Source organism: Giraffa tippelskirchi, chromosome 5, assembly GCF_054371585.1.
Source record: "Giraffa tippelskirchi isolate mGirTip1 chromosome 5, T2T-mGirTip1v1.2.pri, whole genome shotgun sequence".
Classification (NCBI taxonomy): Eukaryota; Metazoa; Chordata; class Mammalia; order Artiodactyla; family Giraffidae; genus Giraffa; species Giraffa tippelskirchi.
In genome coordinates, this window is record NC_137279.1 from 18,579,827 (window position 1) to 18,606,301 (window position 26,475).

A 26,475-nucleotide genomic window follows, 5' to 3' on the forward strand; every position below is an offset into this window, starting at 1 on the left:
AAAGAATTGGCAGGGAAAAGCCAAGAAGGAGGCCTGGTCTAGCAGCTGACAGAAAAGAAGAAAAGTAAAGTGCAGAAGGGGGCTCAGGACTAAAATATTGCTCTTGGTTATTGTACTGCAGGAAGTCCCTACCTCCTCATTCATTAGTATCCTTTTCTCTGTCTTCGCTGCCCCCTCACTTGTGAAGTCCCTGCCCAAGGCCTTAGGATCTACTACTGGCAGCTTAGAGATGAGATAACAGAAGGAGGGAAGGTGTGTTTCTCACACCTTAAAATAAGAAATTTGAAGCATTTCCCACAGAATATTGTTTTATGTGATGAATAGTGAACACATGATTGAAATTCCATAAACACAGTTAATTCATTAGATGGGAACTACTCCTATTGTCTGTAGACCATACGTTCTCAGCAGGGGTGAAATTTGGGTTTGAGGGAGTTTTAAAATCTTAGATATTGCAATAGTTTACGTCTTCTTAAATTCAACAGATATGCAATATATATTTTAAAATTTCATGGGAAGGGTGATTAGAGGAAAAAATATCTAAAAGGGCTCCTTAGATGGCCTGATAAGGTTTATATTGCTATGGACCAATGTAAAGGCAAAAAGAGAAGGTTATGCATCTATGGATTATTACATCTTGTGACCATTAAAACGTGTGCCTTTTTCTTAATAATATCAAGAAATATACTATTTGTGTTTCTTACATAATTAATGGTAGGCCATTTTGAATATTACTACAGGGAAGCATGGAAAGCACTTGGTGATTCAAGCCCCAGCCAAGCAATGCAGGAATATATTGCTGTAGTTAAAAAATTAGATCCAAGTTGGAATCCTCAGGTAAGACTTAATGATTGTAAATAACACTTTCCAAAAAAACACCATCTTTCTCTCAAATAAATGTTTAAAACTGAGCTGTAAGCTTAAGTAACATCCTTTGAGTTTTATTTTCTCAAATAGAAAGATTATAAAGTTATTATAATATTTATCTATCTAAAAATACTATTGCTTATATGTTAATACAGCCAGCTACTGGTACTGAGAACTCTGAATTGTGGAGAATTTTTAAAAGCATAATTGTAAATCGTGTGAAAGCTCAGTTCATTTCAGAATTTGAAAGAGTTTAACTTGAGATCATATTATTATCTTGAGAAATGGTAGGATTCTCTTCTCTTTTTTTTTTCTTTTTTGTGAGCACCTTCTATGCAAGTGCAAAATGCTTATTGATAGGGGTAAAATATAAATGACATACTTTCTTCTATTATGTAGTTTAAGATACATTATAAGGCTTCCCTAATAGCTGGTAAAGAATCTGCCTGCAATGTGGGAAACCTGGGTTTCATCCTTGGGTTGGGAAGATCCCCTGGAGAAGGGAACAGCTACCCACTCCAGTATTCTGGCCTGGAGAATTCCGTGGACTGTATAGGCCAGGGGGTCGCAAAGAGTTAGACATGACTGAGTGACTTTCACAAGGTATAGAAGATAAAACATATGAAAAATAGAGTAATAGTATAAAACAATAATAAGGTGAGTGCTAAGGTATCCAGTGGAAGAAGAGATTACTTTGGACTTTGGGGGCACTTGTTTTATTGTTACATATTTATTACCAGTATGAAGGACGGAATCTTAAAATGTCAGAGTTATAAAGAATCTTAAAGATGTAAATGTTATGACATAGAAAAGTATATCTTAATTATGAGTACAAAGTGGGAAAGATAACCAACTTAGGATATCTCTAGTGATATGACTGCTATAAAACATCATTTGTGTACAGATGTATACCATGCTGCTGCTGCTGCTAAGTTGCTTCAGTCGTGTCCGACTCTGTGCGACCCCATAGACGGCAGCCCACCAGGCTCCTCCGTCCCTGGGATTCTCCAGGCAAGAATATTGGAGTGGGTTGCCATTTCCTTCTCCAGTGCATGAAAGGGAAAAGTGAAAGTGAAGTCGCTCAGTTGTGTCCGACTCTTCGCGACCCCATGGACTGTAGCCTACCAGGCTTCTCCGTCTATGGGATTTTCCAGGCAAAAGTACTGGAGTGGGGTGCCATTGCCTTCTCCGATGTATACCATAAAGGTTGTGAAAGGACTTAAAAATCTGAAATTCAGTGGTAAGAACAAGTGCCTCTATGAACTGAACTCAGCCTGAATACAGATGGCACAATATTGAAAAAAACAAGACTTGAATTTGCATGCCTTTAAGCGAGTCCTTACTCTTCAGGTCCAGCCGCTGTGGTCTCAGTTCTTCCCTATTGACTTATACTTGACTGTTTCTGATTGCCTGGCTTTATGTAGGCATTTGAGTTTATAACTTTTGATAAATGACAGAATTTATGGCTTCTTATCTTCAATGCCTTAATTACTAAGTAAAATTCCATTAACTGTGACTATTACAAATGCTAGCACAGTCCATGTAGTTAAGGCAGTTCTTCCTTATGTAAATCCAAATGGACATTAAGGATGTTTTAAAAAATATCTATATCTTACCTATTTAATTTATGAAACTTGAGTAAACTAAATAGAACCAAAGATACATACTTTTCAAGTAAAAATGATTCTTTAATACATGATTCTAAAAATATGTTAACATCATAATCTAGTTGTAAAGAGAAATTTTATGTTTCATTTACATTTTAATTTTTAAACACTCTGAGCTGGTACCTTTGACTCATAGCTTTTTTCCCCACATGTTTTTGATTGGTATAGGGCCAGACCCTAATCTCAATCTCAAGAGATTTGGTATTTAGTTCATTATGTTTTAGGTCAAAAGAATCATTTTCTTTTGATATTTGCTTCTAAAGATGATGAAATAATAACTCTCATGCTGAATGTGTTCTCTGGATATATTACCCTTTGAAATCTTATTAAGAATTTTAAGACGTAGAAACTATTGTTGTCTGCATTTTAAAAAAGAGGAAATTCAGGCACAGAGAGGCTTCATAACTTGCCAAGATTATCCAACTAATAAATGATATTGCTGGGATTTGGACCTACGCCTGTATAAGTCCAGATCCCCACTCTTAACCACTCTGCTCTCTGTTCCATAGCTGACATTATGTGTATTAGAAAAAAGCATGTGGGGAGGGAGTGATGGGAGGGGAAGATGAATTGGGAGATTGGGATTGACATACAACACTACTTTGTATGAGATATAATTAAGGAGAACCTATATTTAAAAGCCGAGACATTACTTTGCCAACAAAGGTCCATCTAGTCAAGGCTATGGTTTTTCCAGTGGTCATGTATGGATGTGAGAGTTGGATGGTGAAGAAAGCTGAGTGCCGCAGAATTGTTGCTTCTGAACTGTGGTGTTAGAGAAGACTCTTGAGAGTCCCTTGGACTGCAAGGAGATCCAATCAATCCATCCTAAAGGAGATCAGTCCTGGGTGTTCATTGGAAGGACTGATGTTGAAGCTGAAACTCCAATACTTTGGCCACCTCATGCGAAGAGTTGACTCGTTGGAAAAGACCCTAATGCTGGGAAGGATTGGGAGCAGGAGGAGAAGGGGACGACAGAGGATGAGATGGTTGGATGGCATCACCGACTCGCTGGACATGGGTTTGGGTGGTCTCCGGGAGTTGGTGATGGACAGAGAGGCCTGGCGTGCTGCAATTCATGGGGTCGCAAAGAGTCGGACACGACTGAGCAACTGAACTGAAAATGTCTTTCATAGTTATTTTTAAAAATTCTGATCAATCGTCCAATTCAGAATCATGCATTGCATCTAGTTGCCGTGTCTCTTTAGTCTCCTTTAATCTGGAGTGGTTTCTCAGCCTTTCCTTCTCGACTGTCATGTTTTTGAAGAGTATAGGCCAGTTAGTTTGCAGAGTGGCTCTCAATTTGGGTTTGTCTGATGTTTCCTCGTAATTAGAATTGGATCATTACATTTTTGGAAGGAATACCACAGAATTGTGTCCTTCTCTGTTCATTATACCAGAAGATACATGATGTCTGTTTGTCCCCAGATTGGTTATATTAACTTTAATCACTTGCTAAGGTGGTGTCTGTCAGATTTCTCTACTGTAACATTTCTCCCTACCCCCTTTGAAATTAATGAGTAATTTGTGGGGTGATACTCTGAGACTGTGTAAATATCCTTTTCCTAATCAGATTTCACCCACTAGTTTTAATATCCATTAACGGCATTCTAACTCCATCATTCCTTCTGCATTTATTATTTGCCATTCCACTGTGAGGATGGGCTTTCCCTTCTCCTCTATTTATTTATTGACTCATTTCCAAAAACTGTGAAAGGATTCTACCCTACTTGCAAGCTAAGAAGATAGCCCATTACTGTTTCTTAGATACTGGCAGAGTTACAAGACTCCTGGGTCCGAGCCCAAGGACTTTATTATTCATGGCGTGGCAAACAACATGAGCTTTGTTGGATCTGCTTCACATTCTTGTGTCCCCTAAGTCCCACAGGGATGACACAGGTGGGCCTAGATGGATTCCTGCATACACAGTGGGTTGTGCCATAGGGAAGGAGCACTGAGCTCTGGGGATTCATCACTTTCATAGCAGGTAGAAGCAAGCCTGCTGTTTTTCAGGGGTGTGGAAGAAATTGCCTCATCCCTGATGGTGGCTGACTGTACACACAACTCTGAGAAAAGGCAAAGATAGAAATAGTCAAAGCCTGGCATACTGAACATGAACGTGCAGGGGTGCTCAGGGCCCCGGTTGCTTGCCTCACCCATTATAGTCAAGAATATACTCATAGATTTGTATTTTATTCAATAGTAATATCAATTACCATCATTGTTTGGCCACTGAAAGCCATTCAAGATGGCTCCCATGTCCTTTTGATATGTCCCCATCATTCTTCGAACGCTTTTCTTTCTGGCATGTTTCAGGCTGTATTAGTCTCCTAGGGTTGCCATAGCAGAGTACCACAAACTAGTAGTTCCTTTCCATTGAGTATTCTGGGCTCCCTTGTCAAATATTAGGTGACTATATGCCTCATCTTAACCTGATAACATCTGCAAAGACCTTGTTTCTAAATAAGGTCTCATTCTTAGATACCTGGGGCTAGACTTGGATGTGTCTTTGAGGGGGAGGAGACACAATTCAACTCACTACACAGGTTCTTCATCTGCTTTCTCTGTCCTCACCCTAGAATTGGCATTTTCCCTTTGGTTCCTTTCAGTAGAGAATGGTGTTTAGAAAGCAAAGTCTTGGTGTTGGGTATCCTCATTTCTGCTGGGGTGTCATTGTTTCTATGACCTTTCAGCAGACATACCTGAATAATACATATGCTCAAATGCACATATATATTAATATACATTCATACTTACATCTGTGTGTACACACATACATATGTATGCGTTCATGTATGAATGTGCACACAGATAGATTCATTGTAGACACAGACGTGTGTGTGTGTGTGTATATACACACACCTACTTAACCCTCTGTAACATAGGTATCCTATATCTGTTTTTTTATATTTATTTACTTATATATTAAAAACCACAAGTTCACATTGGTAGCTCTGATTCCAACCCTGCACTATATCATACATTATAGTCTTCCCCCTTTCCGTATTTGTAACTCCTTTCTACGTCAGAACCCTGGCTCCTAATAGTCTCATGATGTTTACTCATTTGCTCGAGCTAGAATACACAGGAGGCCATTTCAGAATTGCTAACCTACACGCCTGTGAAAAGCAAGTTTACTAACTGAAGTTCACTACCCGTTTACAGGTTGTTTATGTTTTTTACTTTTTCAAGTAAAATTTATATAAAGTGAGATGCTCAAACTTTTAAGTGTATAATTTGATGTTTTAACAAATATTCAAGGTAGTTTTGTAAAAACTTTGATAAAGTTGGAAAATAATTGCATCTCAGTCACTTTGTTTTTTTCTGACTGCTTCGTAATTGACCGGTCATTTGGAAGATTAAGATTCTTTTTAATGTGAATGCCCTGGCTTCCCTGGTGGCTCAGTGGTAAAGAATCTGCCTGCAATGCAGGAGATGTGGGTTTGATCCCTGGGTTGAGAAGATCCCCTGGAGAAGAAAATGGCAACCTGCTCCAGTATTTTTGCCTAGGAAAGTCCTTGGACAGAGGAACCTGGCGGGCTACAGTCCATGGGATCACAAAAGACTCCCAACACAACTTAGCAACTAAACAACAACAAACCTGACCCATGAAGTAACTGTTCTGAAGTGGCTGCCTTGCTTCTAAAGAGATAACATGGACACAAAGATGGGGTTTTATAGCCTGATAAATATATTAACAGTTCTAGAAGAAGACATTTTCCAAGTTAAAGAATTATATGTTTTTATGTAATTTCTAGCTAATGATATTTTTCCATAGCTCTTTTGAGAAGATTCTTATTCTAAGGTGCACAGCATAATGAGTAGCATTTCTTTTGAGTCCTGTATAAAGGCTTTTTGAGTACAAATAGCAGGATGATTTGAGTTTATTTGGTCTCTGTTGATCCTACAAGTTAAGGCCAAAAAGAAAAAAGTACACTAATGATCTCTCTGTAGATCTAACTTATTAAAGACCAATCTCCTATATTTTGCATGTATATTAAAATTTTAATCTGTTGCAGATTACTGTTTCATATTGAACCACTTATAAAAGGACTTTTGTCCTTTTTTGTACGTCTGTTAAGGTATTATAGTATTCATTCATTCAACTCATTTATTGTACACTTATGGTGTGCATGTTATAGATCTTGGTGCTAGAGATAACAGTGAACAAGAGAGACCCATCCCTGCTCTTAGAGAGCTTACAGTTTGGCAGGCATAAGTAACAGAACAAATATTATAGTGTATGAGAAGGTGATTAACACTATGGAGAGAAAGCAGAGGAAGAATAGGGTGTACAGGAGGTGGGGTTACAATTTTAAATGAGCTGATCAAGAACGGCTCACCGAAGAGATGACCCTGAGCAGAGACGTGAAAGAGTGAACCATGCAGGTATCTAAGGAAGAGCATTCTATCTGGAGGGACAGCCAGTGCAGATCCCTGAGACAGGATCATGCCTGGTGTGCTCTAGAAATTGTTAGGAGGACTGAACAGGTATATGGGAATGGGGTGCAGGGCAGAGACATAGGAAATGAGGTAGCGTGGGGCACATGGGATAGTCTACCATAAGGATTAAGGCTTTTACTCTAATGATAAGGGAAATACACTTCGAATATAAACTTGTAAAAAGATATAAGTATTCTTCTATATTGTCCAGTAAATAATATTTTAATGAAAGTAATACAGGCATATGGAAATAAAAATTCAAACAGTATGAAAAGGTATTAAAATGAAACTTTATATATAAAGTTCCTTGTCCCACACACGATACACTCCTGTCATTTCCTAGTAGACCTAACCACTTGTGACTGTTTCTGTAATTCTGCATTGCTTCCTCCAAAGCACTAAATTCTAAGTTTCTTCTTTTAAAAACGTGTTCTTTGTAACTTGAATGTTTATTTGTCCAACAGACAGATGAAAGTTTATCTGGATAGTTCCTGCAGTTTTATTCCTCTTTGCCCATGTACCTGTTTCTCTTCACTCCTAGTAAAGCTTCTTGTGACCACCAGAGGGAGCAAAAGTTCCTGGTAAACAAAAGGCAGTTTTGTTCTCAGGAATTTCTAGGGCTTTCTGTGTGTTTCAGTAGTATTGTTAAAACCTTGCTTCTTGTTGGCCATCTAGTCTTTTGCTTTTTTTAGAGAAACTCCTTAGAAACTTTCATGTTTACTTGGGATATTACTAGTTACTTTATTTTTGTTCACCATAACTTGTCTGATGACTCAGGTTAGCATTCATTGCATTATATTTGTGTATTGTTTATGAAGATAAGTAATATAGATGGGAGAACTGAGACTCTCTTGTTCTAAGCTGTCTAGTAGCCATCTAGGCTTTTGCAAAATGGCTACTATCCATCTGTGGTTTTTACAATGTCATTGATTTATCTTTTACCTATAAAACTTCATTGAATATCAGAATAGATAATGGAACTTGAAGAAACAACAGAGGAGCCAGAACAAGTCTGCATGATTAAATGTTGTTTTGCCCAAGACTGTGTTGCTGTTTCTCCCTACTATTCTTGCAGTTTTAACTGTAGGCTGTGTTGATTCTGAATTCTGTGATCCTGATCAGGGTTCAGAGTTTTTAGAGCAGGATCACAAAAACTATTTTTTAAAATCGAATAGCCTGCAGAGTCCAGGCCATTAACATAAATGAATGAAGTGGGTTGGAATTTATACCTAGTTGTGAGAACTGTAGTTTACACGGGGTGAAAGTGAAGTTGCTCAGTCGTGTCCGACTCTTCGCGACCCCATGAAGCCTACCAGGCTTCTCCATCCATGGGATTTTCCAGGCAAGAGTACCAGAGTGGGTTGCCATTTCCTAGTCCAGGGGATTTTCCTGACCCAGGGATTGAACCTGGGTTTCCCGCATTGCGGGCAGACACTTTACCCTCTGAGCCACCAGGGAAGCCCTTACAGGGGGAGTGATGCCTATATAAACTAGGGATATGGACCTTTGCTCCAGCCGGTTATTTCTGTGAGTGCCCAGAGTGCCAGACCAGATATAAAATCTTGGCATTAGTGTGATATCTCTTGATTTTTGAATGAGGCTTTAAAAGAGAAGTTAAAGTTGGCTGGGCAGTTGCTCTACAATGTGAGCCAAATTAAAAATACATCTGCAGATGCAGTCAGTCTTAAGGGTTCTCCCTTTTGACTTTATTTTAGGTTCATGTGTCAGAATACTTGTTGAGTATTTCTATTTTATTGTTGCAGGGGCATTTCTATATGTTATCCCTATTTTAAATCGGATCCCACTCAACTCTGTCCTCTATATTGCTTCTAAAATGGCTCATCTAAAATACGTATCTGACCATGTTTTCCCAGTTTAAAAGTGATTCCCTTTTACTCGTAGGCTAAATTAGTATGACATACAAATTCCACCACAATATGATTCATATTTACACTTCAATCCCATCTCCTACCCTGCCTCAACCTTTATTTTAAATTCCAGTACTATCAGACTTAAAATATTGTTTCAGCAACCTGACTGTGCACCAGAATCCCTTGCAGGGAGCTTTAAAAATAGAGATGCATAATCTTTACTCCAGATTTACTTAAAATTTACTGCTAGGATCCTGACCTCTCTGTTTGTTTGTTTTAGTTTTGTTTTAACGGCTCACGAGTCACTTTGAAGTAGTCTGGGGTTGTCAGTATCTACTGCTCTACAGCTTGCTGTTTTACATCTTCTGATTTTAGTTCAAGTTTGTTTTTTTCTTTTTCACTATTTGGAGAGCTCTCTCTGTTTACTCTATTAATTTATGCTCATCCTTGAAACTAGGTTCAGGGTATTTTCACCTCTAGGAATCTCTTCCCTGTTCCTTGAACCATACAGAGATAGACAAAGTGATGGCTCTCTGTGCTCCTCTGCTTTCATTGTTCTTACCATTTTGAATTGCAGTTATGTTTCTCTTCCTCTGTACTTTTCCAGAATTAAGATTATGTCTTATTAATATTTATAATTCCCTGTACCAGCACAGTATGTGAAACAGAAGATGGCCAGTAACTGCTCGATTGGACTGGTCTGGCAGTTGTTTTGTATGTGGTATAGGGAAGGGGCTGAAGAAGAGTTTAAGCCCATATAGCTGAAGTTTGCATAGATGACTTGTGTGTGCTATACCTGCTGTGTTATTTCTGCTGTGTATAGCTTTCCCAATTATTATAGTACCAAGTTAATGAAAAATCAGGTTAAGACCTTGTGTAAATTGAATTCTGAATTCATTATCTTTATCCCTTTTTTATATGTGTTGTGTCCGTGTTTTCTTAGATTTGCTTTGTCCAGACTAATTTGGGTGAGATTAATTGGGTTAAATACTGTGTTCCTTATGCAAGAACATGAAAGTTAATGCCATATTTAACTGCAAATTGAGATTTGGGTGAGTCAGAAGGGGGGGGAGAGACTTGAAAAGAAGTTGAAGAACATTTGACAGAGACATTTCTCTAGAATAAATCTGAGTTTTTAAAAAAGCGTGGAAGAATATTGCTTCAGTAACAAAGAAAAATCCATTGGCTAGATTAAATTGTGATTTAGGTACACTGAATTGTTTTTCAGATCAGTGGACTGCAGAGGGCAGTGTTCTACAGCTTAAAGTGACTGATTTTCTGTGATGATACATTTTCCTGTATTATGCTTACTTTGTGTTTTTGTTTCTCTTGCAGATACAAATTACAACTGCAAGGTTAAAAATTAAGAATTTCTAGCTGTATTTAATAAATCAAAATATAATGTTTTAATGAAAGAATAAAATAGTTTAAATAAAGGACATATTTTATAATCTAAAAATGTTGAAGCCTTGGAATAATGAGAACTAACAATGGAAAAAGATTTTGTTGTCCTGTTCAATTCACATAAATGAAAAAAAAGCAACAAATAAATTTATTTATTACTAAATAAATTTTATTCAGTAATTAAATTTATTAGACAATTTGGAGAAATTAGTATCCTGTGTAACTAAAATTTTCTTTCACTAAAGAATGCTCAAGACTTTATTTGTACAGTAGAACAGGATATATTTCTTTGTAAGTAAAGCAGTTACACATTTGAGTAGACTAACTGGATTATGATGTTAAAGCCATAGCGTGCATGCTTGCTCAGTTGTGTCTGACTCTTTGCGACCCTATGGACTGTAGCCCGCCAGGCTCCTCTGTCCATGGGATTCTCCAGGCGAGAGTACTGGAGTGAGTGGCCATGCCCTCTTCCAGGGGATCTTCCCCACCCAGTGACCAAACCCGTGTCTCCAGTGTCTCCTGCATTGTTAGGCAGATTCTTAACCACTGTGCCACCTAGGAAGCCAAATAGAGCCATAGGCAGAAGAAATAATCCAGGAGTAGGTCTTATGGAATGAATTGTTATTTCAGGTTTACTTTGATAAAAAAAAAAAAAAAACAACTTAAATATATTAATTCAGAGTTAGTAATTGAAACTGCATTTTGTCTAGTTTCAAAATTACAAAGAGATAATTTTTTCCTACTGAAAAACCATTTGTTCTAATAGTAGAATTCTATTATAGCATGTTTTGTTATTGGGAACAAAGGTTGAATATATTGATATTTTGGGTCAAATTTGTTAGCCTCCATGAACAGCTAATTTCTGATACAGAAAAAGCATGTTGTATTAGTAAAAAATAAAATGGTTTACCATACTGACTTCATAAAGGGTTGCACAATATTTAGGAACTATCGAATGCTTAATGCTTGTATGTGTTTGTGTGTGTTTGCCAGTTGAGTCCACTGGTTCCTATTTGTGGTTTAAAAAACATGTTTGGGTAGCTTTCAGTTCCATTCAGTTGCTCAGTTGTGTCCAACTCTTTGCAACCCCATGAACTGCAGGATGCCAGGCTTCCCTGTCCATCACCAACTCCTAGAGCTTGCTCAAACTCATATCCATCGAGTCAGTGATGTCATCCAACCATCTCATCCTCTGTCAACCCCTTCTCCTCCTACCTTCAATCTTTCCCAGCATCAAGGTCTTTTCTAATGAGTCAGTTCTTCACATCAGGTGGCCACAGTATTGGAGCTTCATCATCAGTCCTTTCAATGGTTAACTTTAGAGGAGAATTAACAAATAGATACTCGTCTGGCACACTATTTTCACATTCATTCCGTACATTTACTTGTCTCTGAGTTTTTTAGTGTTTTCCTGTTATATTTGCTGATTGAGGAAAGAAAGCAGTATCAATACCTGTGCACATATGTGTATGTATGTAAAAAGTTTGACAAGTCGTTCCTTATTAAACATACAGTTTAGTGGTATAATTTTTTAAATTATTATTTATTTATTTATGTCTGTGCTGGATCTTTATTGCTGTGTGCAGGCTTTTTCCAGTTGCAGTTGCTTCTCTTGTTGCAGAGCTGACACTCTAGTGTGAGGTCTCAGTAGTTGTGGTGCACAGACCTTGTTGCCCCATGGCATGTGGGATCTTCCTGGATTAGGGGTCGAACCTGTTTCCCCTGCATTGGCAAGCAGGTTCTTAACCACTGAGCCACAAGGGAATTCCCTAGTGGTATAAGTTAAAAGAAACTTAAAAGAAAATCATATAAAATTACTTTGGGATAGATAAACTCCTAGGGTTTCATTGATATTGGTGGGACAGGGTTACCCTGGAAGCAGATTCTGATTTTAGTATATGATGGGTGTCAGTTTTGATATTTCTTCTGGTAGTGTGTAGTCATAATAAATAAGTGTATCATATCACAGTTTTCCAGTTTCTTCTTAGGTCGAATATTTTATTTATTTCCCCACCTAGGAAACCATGAAAAAAATTTTAGTGAAACTCTTAGTAATCTATAATTTTAATTGAAGTAAAAGAGAAATATATTTAGGAAAGATAAGTCATTTTTCTTATTTAAATGTCCCACTTTACTCTCTTTAGCATGTAATTAGGTTTTAACATAGTATTTCCCATCCTCTAGCAGTCATGACACTGGCTCATTTTAAATGTAGGGCCTGAAAAATCTGTTAATAGGATTTGAAACCCAGTGAAGGAAGATAGATTTTTATTCACTGTTTACTTAAGGAAAAAAAAAAAACTGCTTGTACAATTTAATATATCTCCTTTTTGAAAGTTTTTAAAATTCTTAACATTTGCGATATTAAAATTTAGTATTATAAACCTAAAGTGGATAAGTTTTGAGATTGATTTCCCTTCCTGTCTCCCCACATTTGGCTCCTGTGAGAAAGCTTTATATATTGAGAGAGTGCATGTTTTAAATATCTAGTATTTGTACTATAGTCGACTGAATGACTTTTATTTACTGTTTTAATTTTTAAAATTTTTATGGTTTATGGATCATTTCTCTTGTATATGTATTATTTCATGGAATTAGTCTATATTTTCATTCATTACTCTAGGATTGTGCTAGATTTTTCTACTTCCAAGTCTTTGTTTTCTTTTCAGATCTATTTGTGTTATAAAACTAGGGATGACTGTGTTCATTTGTCCTTTGAGATTTGGTTCAGCTAAGATTTATTGAGCTTTTTCAGGCTGTATTACTTAGCATAGACTAATGCTGTAATCCTGCTGAAATCTTATAATAATAATGATTAATTATATGTCATATTCTGAAACTTTTAAAGAATTGATGTACTTTGGAATGTGATTTTCCCAGTAAACTCACGATGCCAAATCACTTGGTTTTTACCTCTTTCCTGTAGCACTTCTGCTGACTAATGTCAAAATCATGAAATCATCCAATTCAGTTACTATGTCATTGGACTATGACTTAAAAAAAAACTAATTAGAAGATTTTATGGTTTTTTTGCAACTATTGCTGATATATATGTATATTATATACTTCTGTGTCTGTGGTGTCTTCCGAGGAAATTTACATTGGAGACATTTCCCTTTTGACCAATAGCTAACCTCCTTTGGCTTTATCCAGAGTTTCTGCCTAAGGGGTGCTTCAACTGAGTCTTCCTAAGTTGTAATGCTGTTATTTTATGATAGTCTCAATCATTCTTGCCTGTCAGTAAGATGTGTAGCAATTTTTCATAGTCTAGTTTTTTGCCACATGTCACCTGATCATATAAATCAACTCTGAGTAATGAAATAATGGAGGAGTTAACATATTTGGTACCCAAATAACCCCAGAAGGGTTTGACACTGTAGTTGGAACTCCTCTGATAAGGCCCTGCCGGGTGTATCTATTGTTGTTGTTTAGTCACTAAGTTGTGTCCGACTCTTTGCGACCCCATGGACTGTGGCCTGCTAGGTCTGTCCATGGGATTTCCCAGGCAAGAATATTGGAGCGGGTTGCCATTTTTCTTCTCCAGGGGATCTTCCCAACCCAGGGATTGAATTTGTGCCTCCTGCATTGCAGCAGATTCTTCTACCATTCAGCCACCTGGGAAACCATGTGTATATAAAAGTTCCTAAAATTTCAGCACATCAGAAATAATATCATTAAATGCATACTGTGTGCTGTTCTTAGTCGCTCAGTCATGTCCAGCTCTTTGCAATCCCATGAACCGTAGCCCACTAGGCTCCTCTGTCCTTGGGGATTCTTCAGGCAAGAATACTGAAGTGGGTTGCCATGCCCTCCTCCAGGGGATCTTTCCAACCCAGGGATCGAACCCAGGTCTCCTGCATTGCAGGCAGATTCTTTACCATCTGAGCTACCTGGGAAGCCCATGAATACTGGAGTGGGAAGCCTATACCTTCTCCGGGGCATCTTCCCGACCCAGGAATCAAATCATGGTCTCTGCATTGCAGGTGAATTCTTTACCAGCTGAGCTACTAGGGAAGCCCATTAAATGCTTAACTTTAGTAATTAGAGATGTAAACATTGTCTATTGTTTACAACTGTGTATGTGTCTCTGTGTGTGTGCATTGTGAGAGTGGTTTTTGAGAAAACATCAGTGTAAACCTCTGCTGAGACCAAGAACTATGCATCTTGAATAGTTTGTTGTATGAACCACACTTGTTTTTTGTTTGATCATTTTTATGTTGGATAAAATCTGCAGTCTTTTGGTTGCCTTATGCCTTTTGGAAAAGAGTGAAGTGTCAATTATACATTCTAAGATAACAGATTGAAGGCAGGAGGAAAAGGGGACAACAGAGGAGCTCTGGGAGTTGGTGATGGACAGGGAAGCCTGGCATGCTGCAGTCCATGGGGTCACAAAGAGTGGACACGACTCAGCAACTGAACTGAAGATGACAGATTAGCTTTCAATTATTTGTATCATTTAGGAACAAGAAAATCTAATTGCAAAATAAATAGGACAATTCTTAAATTGCTAATTTCTATTAGAGTTATTTTCACAGGTTAATTCAAAAACTGCTGAAAATTTGGAAAACTTAGAATATACTACTTTTCAAATAACACTATTAAGAAGTGAGTTTAACAAAAAATTAACAGTTAAGTATTTTTACCAATCTCCACAGTGATATTTGGTTTTAAGTGTTACTTCAATCTTGTGTGTTACAAAGTCAGTTCAACTTAACTTTATATATTCTTTTAAAATTTTTTTTATTTATTTACTTATTTTTGGCAGCACTGGGTCTTTGTTGTTGCACATGGGCTTTCTCTAGTTGTGTCCAGCAGAGCGGGGGGTGGGGGGGGTGCTAATACTTTCATTGTGGCATGCAGGTTTCTCATTACAGTGGCTTCTCTTATTGTGGAGCGTGGGCTGGAGGCTCATGGGCTTCAGTAGTTGTGGTGCACGGGCTCCAGAGCACGGACTCAGCAGTTGTGGTGCATGGGTTTGGTTGCTCTACGGCATGTGGGATCTTCCCAGATCAGTGATCGAACCTGTGTCCCCTGCATTAGCAGGTGGATTCTTATCCACTGCACCACCAAGAGAGTCTTATATATTCTTTTAAAATGTATCTTATAGGGAGCACAAGCAAAGTGGTCTCTTAATGCCAAGATAATAAGATGTGGATGCAGTATTTGTTTGTATGAAATGTTAAAATGTGTTCCTGTCTTTACTAGGCCCTTTAAAAAAATTCTGTATACTGGAATTTCTCATCAGCTGTAGAATCATGGGAGGCTTGAGATCTTTAGGTATTTGAAATGTTGTAATATATACACTAGTTTAAGTGTGTGCTGTTTTACAGATAGCTCTCATTTCATGCACAGTCCTGTATTTAAATAACTCAAATCATTGCTATTCTAAGCAGTGCTTTTGCAGTCAAACATCTGAAAGGTGATTGACTTTTTTCCCTATAGCTCCATAATTTATAAGAAAACATGAAATGAAAAGACTAGACCAAGATGATTTTGGTGCCTGGTTATAATCTTAATATCAGTACTGAGAATAAAGACTAAGTCTGTTCAGAATAGACTGGTTAACTAACTGATCAAGTTAAATTTCACATAGTAATTCCTTTTCATTGTTTAGTTCGTGTGTTTTGCATTTAATTTGTAGGTGCAGGGTGTTTTTGATTTTATGTCTTTTGAGAAATTTATGATCTGGTGGTTTATTTATGACATCGTAGTCTCAGCTTTGGCAATTGATTGAAATACAATATAGGGAAATTTAGTATGTATTTTTTAAAAGCTTAAATTGGGAAAATGAACCAACAGTACTAATGCAGAGTTGTCTTGGAGCAAAGTAAGAAGGACTGGCAGGTTAATTTCTTTATACTTCTGTTGGTCTTCTATTGTTATAATCTTATTCACAATATTTGACATGATTTGCTTTTGGAGATTTGTAGTATATTGTCACATTTTAAAGTTGTGAAGGACGATTATAATTCATTGAGATTATATATGTATAATAGAAAAGAGTTTGTAAACTGTAGAGTGTAATGCAAATATAAATTATTTTTATTGTTATACCAACTATATATTTAACAGAGGCAAGAATTTTATTAATATGCTAACAAAAAATGGGATGCAGTGTTAGTGTTGCTGGGAATATTAGCGAGTGAAAACATAGCACATGGTAGCTTATGTTGAATAAATAACAAGGCTGAAATTATAGAAGAATTATTCAGAGGGAAAAGTTAATACATTTCCTCTTTGTGGCTGTGCCATAGCATGCCTCGAATTAGATAGGACTGATTTAGCTAAGTCTAAGTCATACTCCTGTAATTTAGAGTTGGAAAATAGTTTTTCCCTATACATATCAAATCTGTCAGCTGCATGAATTAGATTTTGTTAGCCGAGTTGAAAATACATTCATTTAAAAAAATATATTACAAAGACTTGGGTTTAAAGCATTATCTGAATATCACATTGTTTTCAGTCTCACTATGGAGTAACTCTCTTCTAGAAGCAGTATAGTTTTACTCATATTACAGTGCACGTGAAGTAAGACTTCCAGCTGTTTGACACAATTTGTAATTTGAGACCAAAAATATTACTAACTATAGCTTTAGAGTCAATAGCTACTGTATGTTTGTTGGTCGTCCAATCTTTAAAGTATGGCAAAGATGAAAAGGGTGAGAGAGACAGGTGATGGATTGACCCTTGGGTACGATGCAGAAATTGAATCAAAAAGCCAATCAGGGTAATTCTTAAAAGGAAAAAAAGCATAAGAGGGAAAAAGACATGTCAGAAATTTGGGTCTGAATTTCTTGGTGCCTATCTTGGTATGAAAAAAGGTTTTACATTGAAGGTGGTTATATTATGGCCAAATCTGACAGTGCTTAAAGAAAATCTGAATTGGTCATTGGCAATGAAGCTTGATTGGCTTAGAGACAGAGATGATGGCAGGCCGGAGTCATTGTTCTGACCGTCCTGGTGTTCTGGCCAGAGCTTGAGGAAACATGAAAACTGGATGGAAATGTAAACTTGTCTTAACGTGCTGAAGTTTCCCTGACCAAGTGAAAAGTAATTATGGAAACTGGGATAAGGAGGTTGTCATGTTCTTGCTTGGTCCTTTTTTGTTATTTCAGCGGTCAGGATAACCAGCAAAGATTTTATGTACTGTATGTAAGCTGATAGCCTTAAGTATCTGATTCATAGGTAACCTCTAGTTTTAGGAAATAGGGCAGAGCTGAGAGTAACAGAATTCAGTAGTTTAATTGTAGACTCCTAATGGAAGGGTGAGAAATTACACTTGAAATGTATAAGGACAAGCCATCCCCAGAAGGAATATGAATGCCAATCAATAGTGAAAGATGCTCTGTCTCACTAATAATCAAGAAATGTAAGTAAGCTAAAGCAGCGTATACTACTTTTCATCTGAGAGATTGAATTAGAAGGCTTGTTGGCAGAGCACAAGGAAGTCAGCACAGGCATGCCTTTTTAGTGGAGCATGGGTTGGCAGCCATCTCCTAGGAGATGACTTCTTCACCTCCTAAAGGCACCTGCCCACTTAGGTTTTGCTGTGAGGCTCAGCTGCAGCAGGACCTCCTACCCGACCAGACTCTTGGAAACTTTGACTCCTTCTAGGCTCAGGGTGTGTGGCAGCTGCTCTGTCCCCAGCAGCTGCTTAGGGGGGTTAGGTAGCAGGACCAGAAACTCAGGGGGCAGACATTGACCAGGGAGAGGCAAGAGACTGGAAGAAACTGGCAGTTCAATTGCTTTTCGCTTCTTTCCTTTCTTCGTTTCCCATTCTGAGACATAATGGTCCATTTAGCTTAACTGGAAGACAGCCTGTGTGACCATGGTCCGTGAAACCAGCTTGGTAACGGTACCGCCTTTTGTTTGCTTTTCCTCCTTACCCGCCTCACCTCTCCCTCTCATTCTTCATGTGCTAGGACTTTATATCTCAAAAATTGCTTAGCTTAAAAGCTTTGTCTCAGCTTTGTACTCTTCCTTAGGAAATGTAGGCTTGAGAAGCTTAACAGTTTCACTTCTGAGACTCTACTCCACAAAAATATCTGCACGTTCTGGAAGACCTGTGCATACGGATGTACACTGCAGTGTTGTTTGCTTTACTAAGAAGTTGGAAACAATCTTAATGGTCATCAATAGGGAAATGGTTAAATAATGACATGTAATAGAATACTGTCCAGCAATCAAAAGAATGATATGGAAAGTTTTCCGTGATACATTGTGTGAGATAGAGGGCAGATCAGTATGTTTAGTTTGATCTCATTTTGGTAAGTTAAGCCATCAAACAAATCAAATATGGGCATAGGTACAATATTGAAAGAAATGATATTGAATTGGGAATGTTGTTGAAATTAGGAAAAGGAGGGATTTTTACGTTTCACCTTATACATTTTTTTTTATTTTTTTAAATTAGTTTATTTTCTATTTTTTAACTTTACAATATTGTATTTGTTTTGCCATACATTGACATGAACCTTATACATTTTTATAAAACTGAATTTTTCTACATTGAATATGCAATAAAACAGTGGAGAAAATTTGCTAATAATATTTAACTCATATAGACAATGGAATAATTATTAAACATGGAGAACAAATATGTTTAAGAGATAGAAAGCATATCAGAGTGCTTAGTTTATTCAATATTAATCTTGGGGGATCATGAAGAAAGTAACTTTTTAACTTTGTTTATTACGTGTGTGTGTGTGTATAGATATAGATATGCTTGATATAAGCTGGGGGATTATTCAAAGTGCTTTATATATATTATCTACTAGTCACAATAGCTCTATCAAGTAGGTACTGTAATTTCCTGTTTTACAGATTAGGGAACCACAGCATAGAACACATTTAAATAACATAAAAATAAAACTTTGTCTGATGTGATAGGTTTAACAGTGGCAGTCAGCAAATTAAACCTATTTTGCCTAACTGCTGAGGTTCTAATCACTGCCTGAAGGTTCTAACCGTACTGTTTCTAATTCAGTCCTATAGCATTAGTTATCACAACTTGTATATGATCTGACTGTAAAGCTCCTTACATACTACTTGACATAGATAGCCAGGTTTTATTGTCTTTGATGGGTGGGAACAGGTTTTTAAAAAACTCAAAGTGGAAATTCCTTTTTTTTTCTTAATTGTAAAAAAATTTATAGAAACTTTCAGGAAACACAGAAGAGTTTTTAGGTGAAAATAAGGACTGTCTTGACTAGACGGACTTTTGTTGGCAAAGTAATGTCTCTGCTTTTAAATGTGCTATCTAGGTTGGCCATAAACTTCCTGCCAAGGAGTAAGCGTCTTTTAGTTTCATGGCTGCAGTCACCATCAGCAGTGATTCTGGAGCCCAAAAAAATGAAGTCTGACACTGTTTCCACTGTTTCCCCATCTGTTTCCCATGAAGTGATGGGACCAGATGCCATGATCTTAGTTTTCTGAACGTTGAGCTTTAAGCCAACTTTTTCACTCTCCTCTTTCACCTTCATCAAGAGGCTCTTTAGTTCTTCTTCACTTTCTGCCACAAGGGTGGTATCATCCGCATATCTGAGGTTATTGATATTTCTCCCGGCAATCTTGATTCCAGCTTGTGCTTCATCCAGCCCAGCGTTTCTCATGATGTACTCCGCATATAAGTTAAATAAGCAGGGTGACAATATACAGCCTTGACGTACTCCTTTTCCTATTTGGAACCAGTCTGTTGTTCCATGTCCAGTTCTAACTGTTGCTTCCTGACCTGCATACAGGTTTCTCAAGAGACAGGTCAGATGGTCTGGTGTTCCCATCTCTTTCAGAATTTTCCACAGTTTATTGTGATCCACACAGTCAAAGGCTTTGGCATAGTCAATAAAGCAGAAATAGATGTTTTTCTGGAACTCTCTTGCTTTTTCCATGATCCAGCGGATATTGGCAATTTGATCTCTGGTTCCTCTGCCTTTTCTAAAACCAGCTTGAACATCTGGAAGTTCACGGTTCACGTATTGCTGAAGCCTGGCTTGGAGAATTTTGAGCATTACTTGACTAGCATGTGAGATGAGTGCAATTGTGCGGTAGTTTGAGCATTCTTTGGCATTGCCTTTCTTTGGGATTGGAATGAAAACTGACCTTTTCCAGTCCTGTGGCCACTGCTGAGTTTTCCAAATTTGCTGGCATATCGAGTGCAGCACTTTCACAGCATCACCTTTGAGGATTTGAAATAGCTCAACTGGAATTCCATCACCTCCACTAGCTTTGTTCGTAGTGATGCTTCCTAAGGCCCACTTGACTACACGCTGCATGATGTCTGGCTCTAGGTGAGTGATCACACTTTTGTGGTTATCTGAGTCATTAAGATCTTTTCTGTGTAGTTCTTGTGTGTAATTTTGCCACCTCTTCTTAATCTCTACTGATTCTGTTAGGTCCATACCATTTCTGTGCTTTATTGTGGCCGTCTTTGCATGAAATGTTTCCTTGGTGTCTCTAACTTTTTTGAAGAGATTGCTAGTCTTTCCCATTCTATTGTTTTCCTCTATTTCTTTGCATTGATCACTGAGGAAGGTTTTCTTATCTCTCCTTGCATATTCTTTGGAACTCTGCATTCAGATGGATATATCTTTCCTTTTCTCCCTTGATTTTGCTTCTTTTCTTTTCACAGCTATTTGTAAGGCCCTCTCAGACAACCATGTTGCCTTTTTGCATTTCTTTTTCTTGCGGATGATCTTGATCATTGCCTCCTGTACAGTGTCACGAACCTCTATGCATAGTTCTTCAGATATTCTGTCTATCAGATCTAATCCCTTGAATCTATTTGTCACTTCCACTGTATAATCATAAGGGATTTGATTTAGGTCATACCTGAATGGTCTAGTGGTTTTCCCTACTTTCTTCAATATAAGTCTGAATTTGGCAATAAGGAATTCATGATCTGAGCCACTATCAGCTCCCAGTCTTATTTTTGCTGACTGTATAGTGCATCTCCATCTTTGGCTGCAAATAATATAATCAATCTGATTTCGGTGTTGACCATCTGGTGATATCCTTGTGTAGAGTCGTCTCTTGTGTTGTTCAAAGAGGGTGTTTGGTATGACCAGTGCGTTCTCTTGGCAAACTCTATTAGCCTTTGCCCTGCTTCATTTTGTATTCCAAGGCCAAATGTGCCTATTACTCCAGGTATTTCTTGACTCCCTACTTCTGCATTCCAGTCCCCTAGATGAAATGGACATCTTTTTTTGGTGTTAATTCTAGAAAGTCTTGTAGGTCTTCATAGAACCATTCAACTTCAGCTTCTTTGGCATTAGTGATCAGAGCATAGATTTGGAGTACTGTGATACTGAATGGTTTGTCTTGGAAACAGAGGTCATTCTATCGTTTTTGAGACTGCACCCAAGTACTGCATTTCGGACTCTTGTTGACTCTGAGGGCCACTCCATTTCTTCTAAGGGATTCTTGCCCACAATAGTAGATATAATGGTCATCTGAATTAAATTCACCCATTCTGGTCCATTTTAGTTCACTGATTCCTAAGATGTAAATGTTCAGTCTTGCCATCTCCTGTTTGACCACTTCCAATTTACCTTGATTCATGGACCTAACATTCCAGGTTCCTATGAAATATTGTTCTTTACAGCATTGGACTTTACTTCCATTGCTAGTCACATCCACAACTGGACATTGTTTTTTCTTTGGCTCAGCCACTTAATTCTTTCTGGACCTGTTTCACCACTCTTCTCCAGTAGTGTATTAGGCACCAACTGACCTGGGGAGTTCATCTTTCAGTGTCATATCTTTTCACCTTTTCATAATGTTCATGGGGTTCTCAAGGCAAGAATATTGAAGTGGTTTGCCATTCCCTTCTCCAGTGGACCACGTTTTGTCAGAACTCTCCACTATGACCCTTCCATCTTGGGTGGCCCTACATGGCATGGCTCATAGTTTCATGGAGTTAGACACGGCTGTGATCCATGTAGGATCTTTTGTAGTTTCATATAAATGTTAGGATTATTTGTTCTAGTTATTTGAAAAACATCATAGGTATTTTGATAGGAATTGTATTAGATCTGGAGATTGCTTTGGGTAGTATGGGTATTTTAATAATATTAATTCTTCCAATTCATGAACATGGTGTATCATTCCATTTCTTTGTATCATCTTCAGTTTCCTTCACGTTTGCTTTATAGTTTTCAGTGTATAGGTCTTTCGTCTCCTTGCTTAAGTTTATTTCTAGGTTTGCTATTCTTTTTAATGCCTTTTTTTACTCTTGCAGATAATGCTGCAATAAACATTTTTCTACTTATATTTTTACACACTTGTGTAATCATTTCTTCATAATGAATTCCTAGAGATCAGTAGCCAAGCTTTTTAGTTTCAGATTTTTATTGGTGATTTAGACTCATCAAGCAATGCATTGTTTGTCTAGGAAGAAATAATACTGTCTTCTGTTTTCTCTTAGTTGCTTATATCTTTTCATTTTGGTTAATAATTATTAATAAATGGGACCTAATTAAATTTAAAAGCTTTTGCACAGTAAAGGAAATCATAAACAAAAATACAGCCCACAGAATGGGAGAAAATATTTGCAAACAATGTGACTGACAAAGGATTAATCTCCAAAATATACGGACATCTCATGCAGCTCAATATCAAAGATATAAACAACCCAATCAAAAAATGGACAGAAGACCTAAATAGACATTTCCAAGAAAGACATATAGATAGCCAAAAGCACATGAGAAGATGCTCAGCATCATTAGTTATTAGGGAAATGCAAATCAAAACCTCATTCTAGTCAGAATAGCCATCAGAAAGTCTACAGACAATATAATGCTGGAGAGGGTGGGGAGAAAAGGGAACCCACCAACACCATTAGTGGAAACGTAAATTGGTACAACCACTATGAAGAATAGTATGGAGATTCCTTAAAAACCTAAAAATAGAGCTACCATATGATCCTGTAAGTCCCACTCCTGGGCATATATCTGGAGAAAACCATAACTGGAGAAAGGATACATGCAACCCAATGGAGATTGACAGAGGAACGGGTAAAGAAGGTGTGCTGCAAATATGCAATGGAATATTACTCTGCTATAAAAATGAAAATTTGCCATTTGCCAGCAACACAGATGGACCTAGAGATTACTATAGTAAGTAAAGTTAAGTCATATGGAGAAAGACAAATATCATTTGATATCGCTTATATGTGGAATCTAAAAAAAAAATGATAGAAATGAATTTATTTACAAACTAGAAACAGACTCACAGACTTAGAAAGCAAACATGGTTAACAAAGAGGAAAAGTGTGTGTGGGGGAGGATAAATTAGGAGGTTGTGATTAACATATATACACTACCATATATAAACATAGATAATCAATAAAGACCTACTGTGTAGCACAAAGAACTCTACTCAATATTCTGTAATAACCTATATAGAAAAGGAATCTGAAAAAAATAGATATATGTATAACTGAAGCACTTTGCTGTGCACTTGAAACTAGCACAACATTGTAAATCAAAATACTCCAAAATAAAATTTTACAAAATAATTTAAGGACAAAAGGAAAAGAAAAACATTATTGAATATTCCCAGGGGCTCTTGAGCACCCACTGTGAACATGGTACCATCTTACTAAGTGTTATTTTTAGAATTTTTCTCTGGGGCTACCGAGAAATCTGGGACTACAAATCGTGAGCCAGAGCTGCTTCATAGTGAAGAATGGAAACAGGGCTTCCCTGGTGTCTCAGATGGTAAAGAATCTGCCTGCGGTGCGGGAGACCTGGGTTCTATCCCTGGATTGGGAAGATCCCCTGGAAGAGGGCATGGGAACCCACTCTAGTATTCTTGCCTGGAGAATCTCCATGGACAGAGGAGCCTGGTGGCTGCAATCTGTGAGGTCGGAAAGAGTCAAACACGGCTGAGCAACTAAGCACAGCACACAGCACAAAGGATAGAAAGAATATAGGAGAATAGTCTTCCATAGGATTTGGAAGATAAAGAATGAAATATAACTTTAAAAAATGTAGATTGTACTTTTCCTTATGTGGTATTTGTCTGTTTATATCGTAAGTGACTTAATGCTTTTTTCTTCCCTCCTCTAAACTTTAAGCTGCAAGAGGTCAAGAGAACATTATCTGTCTTGGTCACCATGGTACTCCCAGTTAGGAGACAACTTAACTATAAATTGAATTAATGAATAGATGAGAAATAATATTTATACAGTGAAGTATGATAGCTATTTCTGAGGTTGTTGGTAGAACCACAGCTATTGGGTCTTTTGGATATATATTATGACATTGCTAAAACTAATGTTTTAAAGCTATGTAGATGAAACCAACATTCTCAGTTCATTTAATTAACCCATACCATTTTATATGTCCATACCATTTCATAAAGCAAGATAGTCAACCACCATTCTGTTTCCACATTATGCACCCTAATTATAAGCTCAGAGTCAGATCTATACTGGGAGGTGGCAGACCGATAAATCAGTATTACAAATGATATGCCCCAAAGGAGTCTTTATCAGTTTTTTTAGCCAACTTACAAATGAATAGCTTAACACTACAAGTAGTTAAAAGAATAGGCTTTCCTGGTGGCCCAGATGGTAAAGAATTCAGGAGACCTGGGTTTGATCCCTGGGTCAGAAAGATCTCCCTGGAGAAGGGCATGGCTACCCACTCCAGTATGCTTGCCCGCAGAATCCCATGGACAGAGGTCCATGGGGTTGCAAAGAGCCAGACACAACTGAGGGACTAACACTTTCAAAGTAAAGAATACCAATAAAATAGATGGCAGGTTTCTTGGTATTTGAGGGTTGTTACTTCTTTTATGTTGATTGTTGTCCTAAGTTATCATTGGTAATCTTTGAATAGGTGTTTCAAATTTCACTTTTCAATAGTAAAAGCTAAATACTCTTGGTTATAACTATGAAAAAATAGAAAAACAAAATCACAAGCAGCAAGTTTTCTGAACCAATTAGAAAGTATTTCTTAAGCTTTTATATATTTTAAGCTATTTATATTAAAGGATATTTAGAATAATTAGTTTGATCTACTTGATATTTTTTGTCATTTTACAAAATATGGTGATCTCTCATCTTTGAAAATGATTCAGTGTAAAGACTTGGTTTAAACTTGTATATTGATCATTGTTTCATTATTATTTTTTCTTACTCATTATGTTAATAGTTATTCTTTAATGTTCTTCCCAATTATGAGATCTCTAATTCAGAATATGTTTGGGTAATATACAAAATATTCCTATAATTTGTATTATATTACTATACTGTAGCTACTCAGTTACAAAAAAGATTTAATAATATACTAATTTGTTTGTTTACTTACCATTCAGTCAGCTTGCCTGGCCATAGTGCTGAATTCAGGGATACAGAAGTAAGTAAGGTATAATCCTTTTTCTCAGAGAGATCAAAATCTAGTGAAGGAAAAAAAATTAACCGATCATTGTGGTGGAGTTTGAAGAATACTAGTAAAATTATGAAGCAAGGGCTGTGGACTCACAGGAATGACTTTCTGCTTGTTGACCATTGGAAAGCCATGAAGGTAACATTTAAGCTGGGTCTTATGATTTGAGTAGGTTTTTTAGGAAGGAAGGATGGAACAGCATTTTGGATAGAGGTAGCAGGTGCAAAGGAATAGACACATAGGAGAGTTTGGGATACTCAGAAAATGGAGAGAAGTTTCATGTGTATGGATCATTGGTTAGGAAAATATGAATGGATAGATTAGTGATAGCAGCTAATATTTTAGTGCTAGATATTTAGTGCTAGATATTTTAGCAGCATTGTGAAATTATTTCTTTTCTAAAAACACTACCTTTTGCTTTTCTTTAAAAAAATATTTTGTTTTTAAATTTTATAATTCATTAATATATTAAAAATATTTAAATACTCACTGCTTGGTAGACCTTATATTATTGCTTGAGAATTATTAATGTAATGATTTTGACTTAAGTAAGATTTTTAGATAGTGATCTAGAGGAATTCATATGTGGAAGAACTAGATTTTATGACTTGATTTGAAAGGATATAAAGATGTATGTTAGAGTAATGTGAATATATCTTCAGTCCTTAAATTTTCAATTTTTAATGCTTTAGATTGCTGTAGGAAAATTACACAGCAATATGTAGGTCTAATATCCATAAAGAAAACTTAACATTGTTTTTCAAACTCTGAATGTGACAAGTTAATAACATTCTAATCTACACTCTTACAATAACAGCATAAATTAAAGTGCGC

At 37.0% G+C, this 26,475-nt stretch overlaps 1 protein-coding gene across 8 annotated transcripts in view; it reads left to right on the top strand.

Annotated features, from left to right (window-relative positions):
- ACBD6 (acyl-CoA binding domain containing 6) overlaps window positions 1-26,475 on the top strand; it is a 194,383-nt gene that overhangs the window by 9,796 nt on the left and 158,112 nt on the right. For all 8 annotated transcript variants that reach the window (XR_014052382.1, XR_014052381.1, XR_014052380.1 and 5 more), the window contains exon 3: window positions 741-837. Coding sequence is in view for 5 of the 8 variants with exons in the window: in XM_081485838.1 (XP_081341964.1) it covers window positions 741-837 (97 nt within the window). In the remaining 3 variants the exon portion in view is untranslated. The remainder of the gene's footprint in view (window positions 1-740; window positions 838-26,475) is intronic.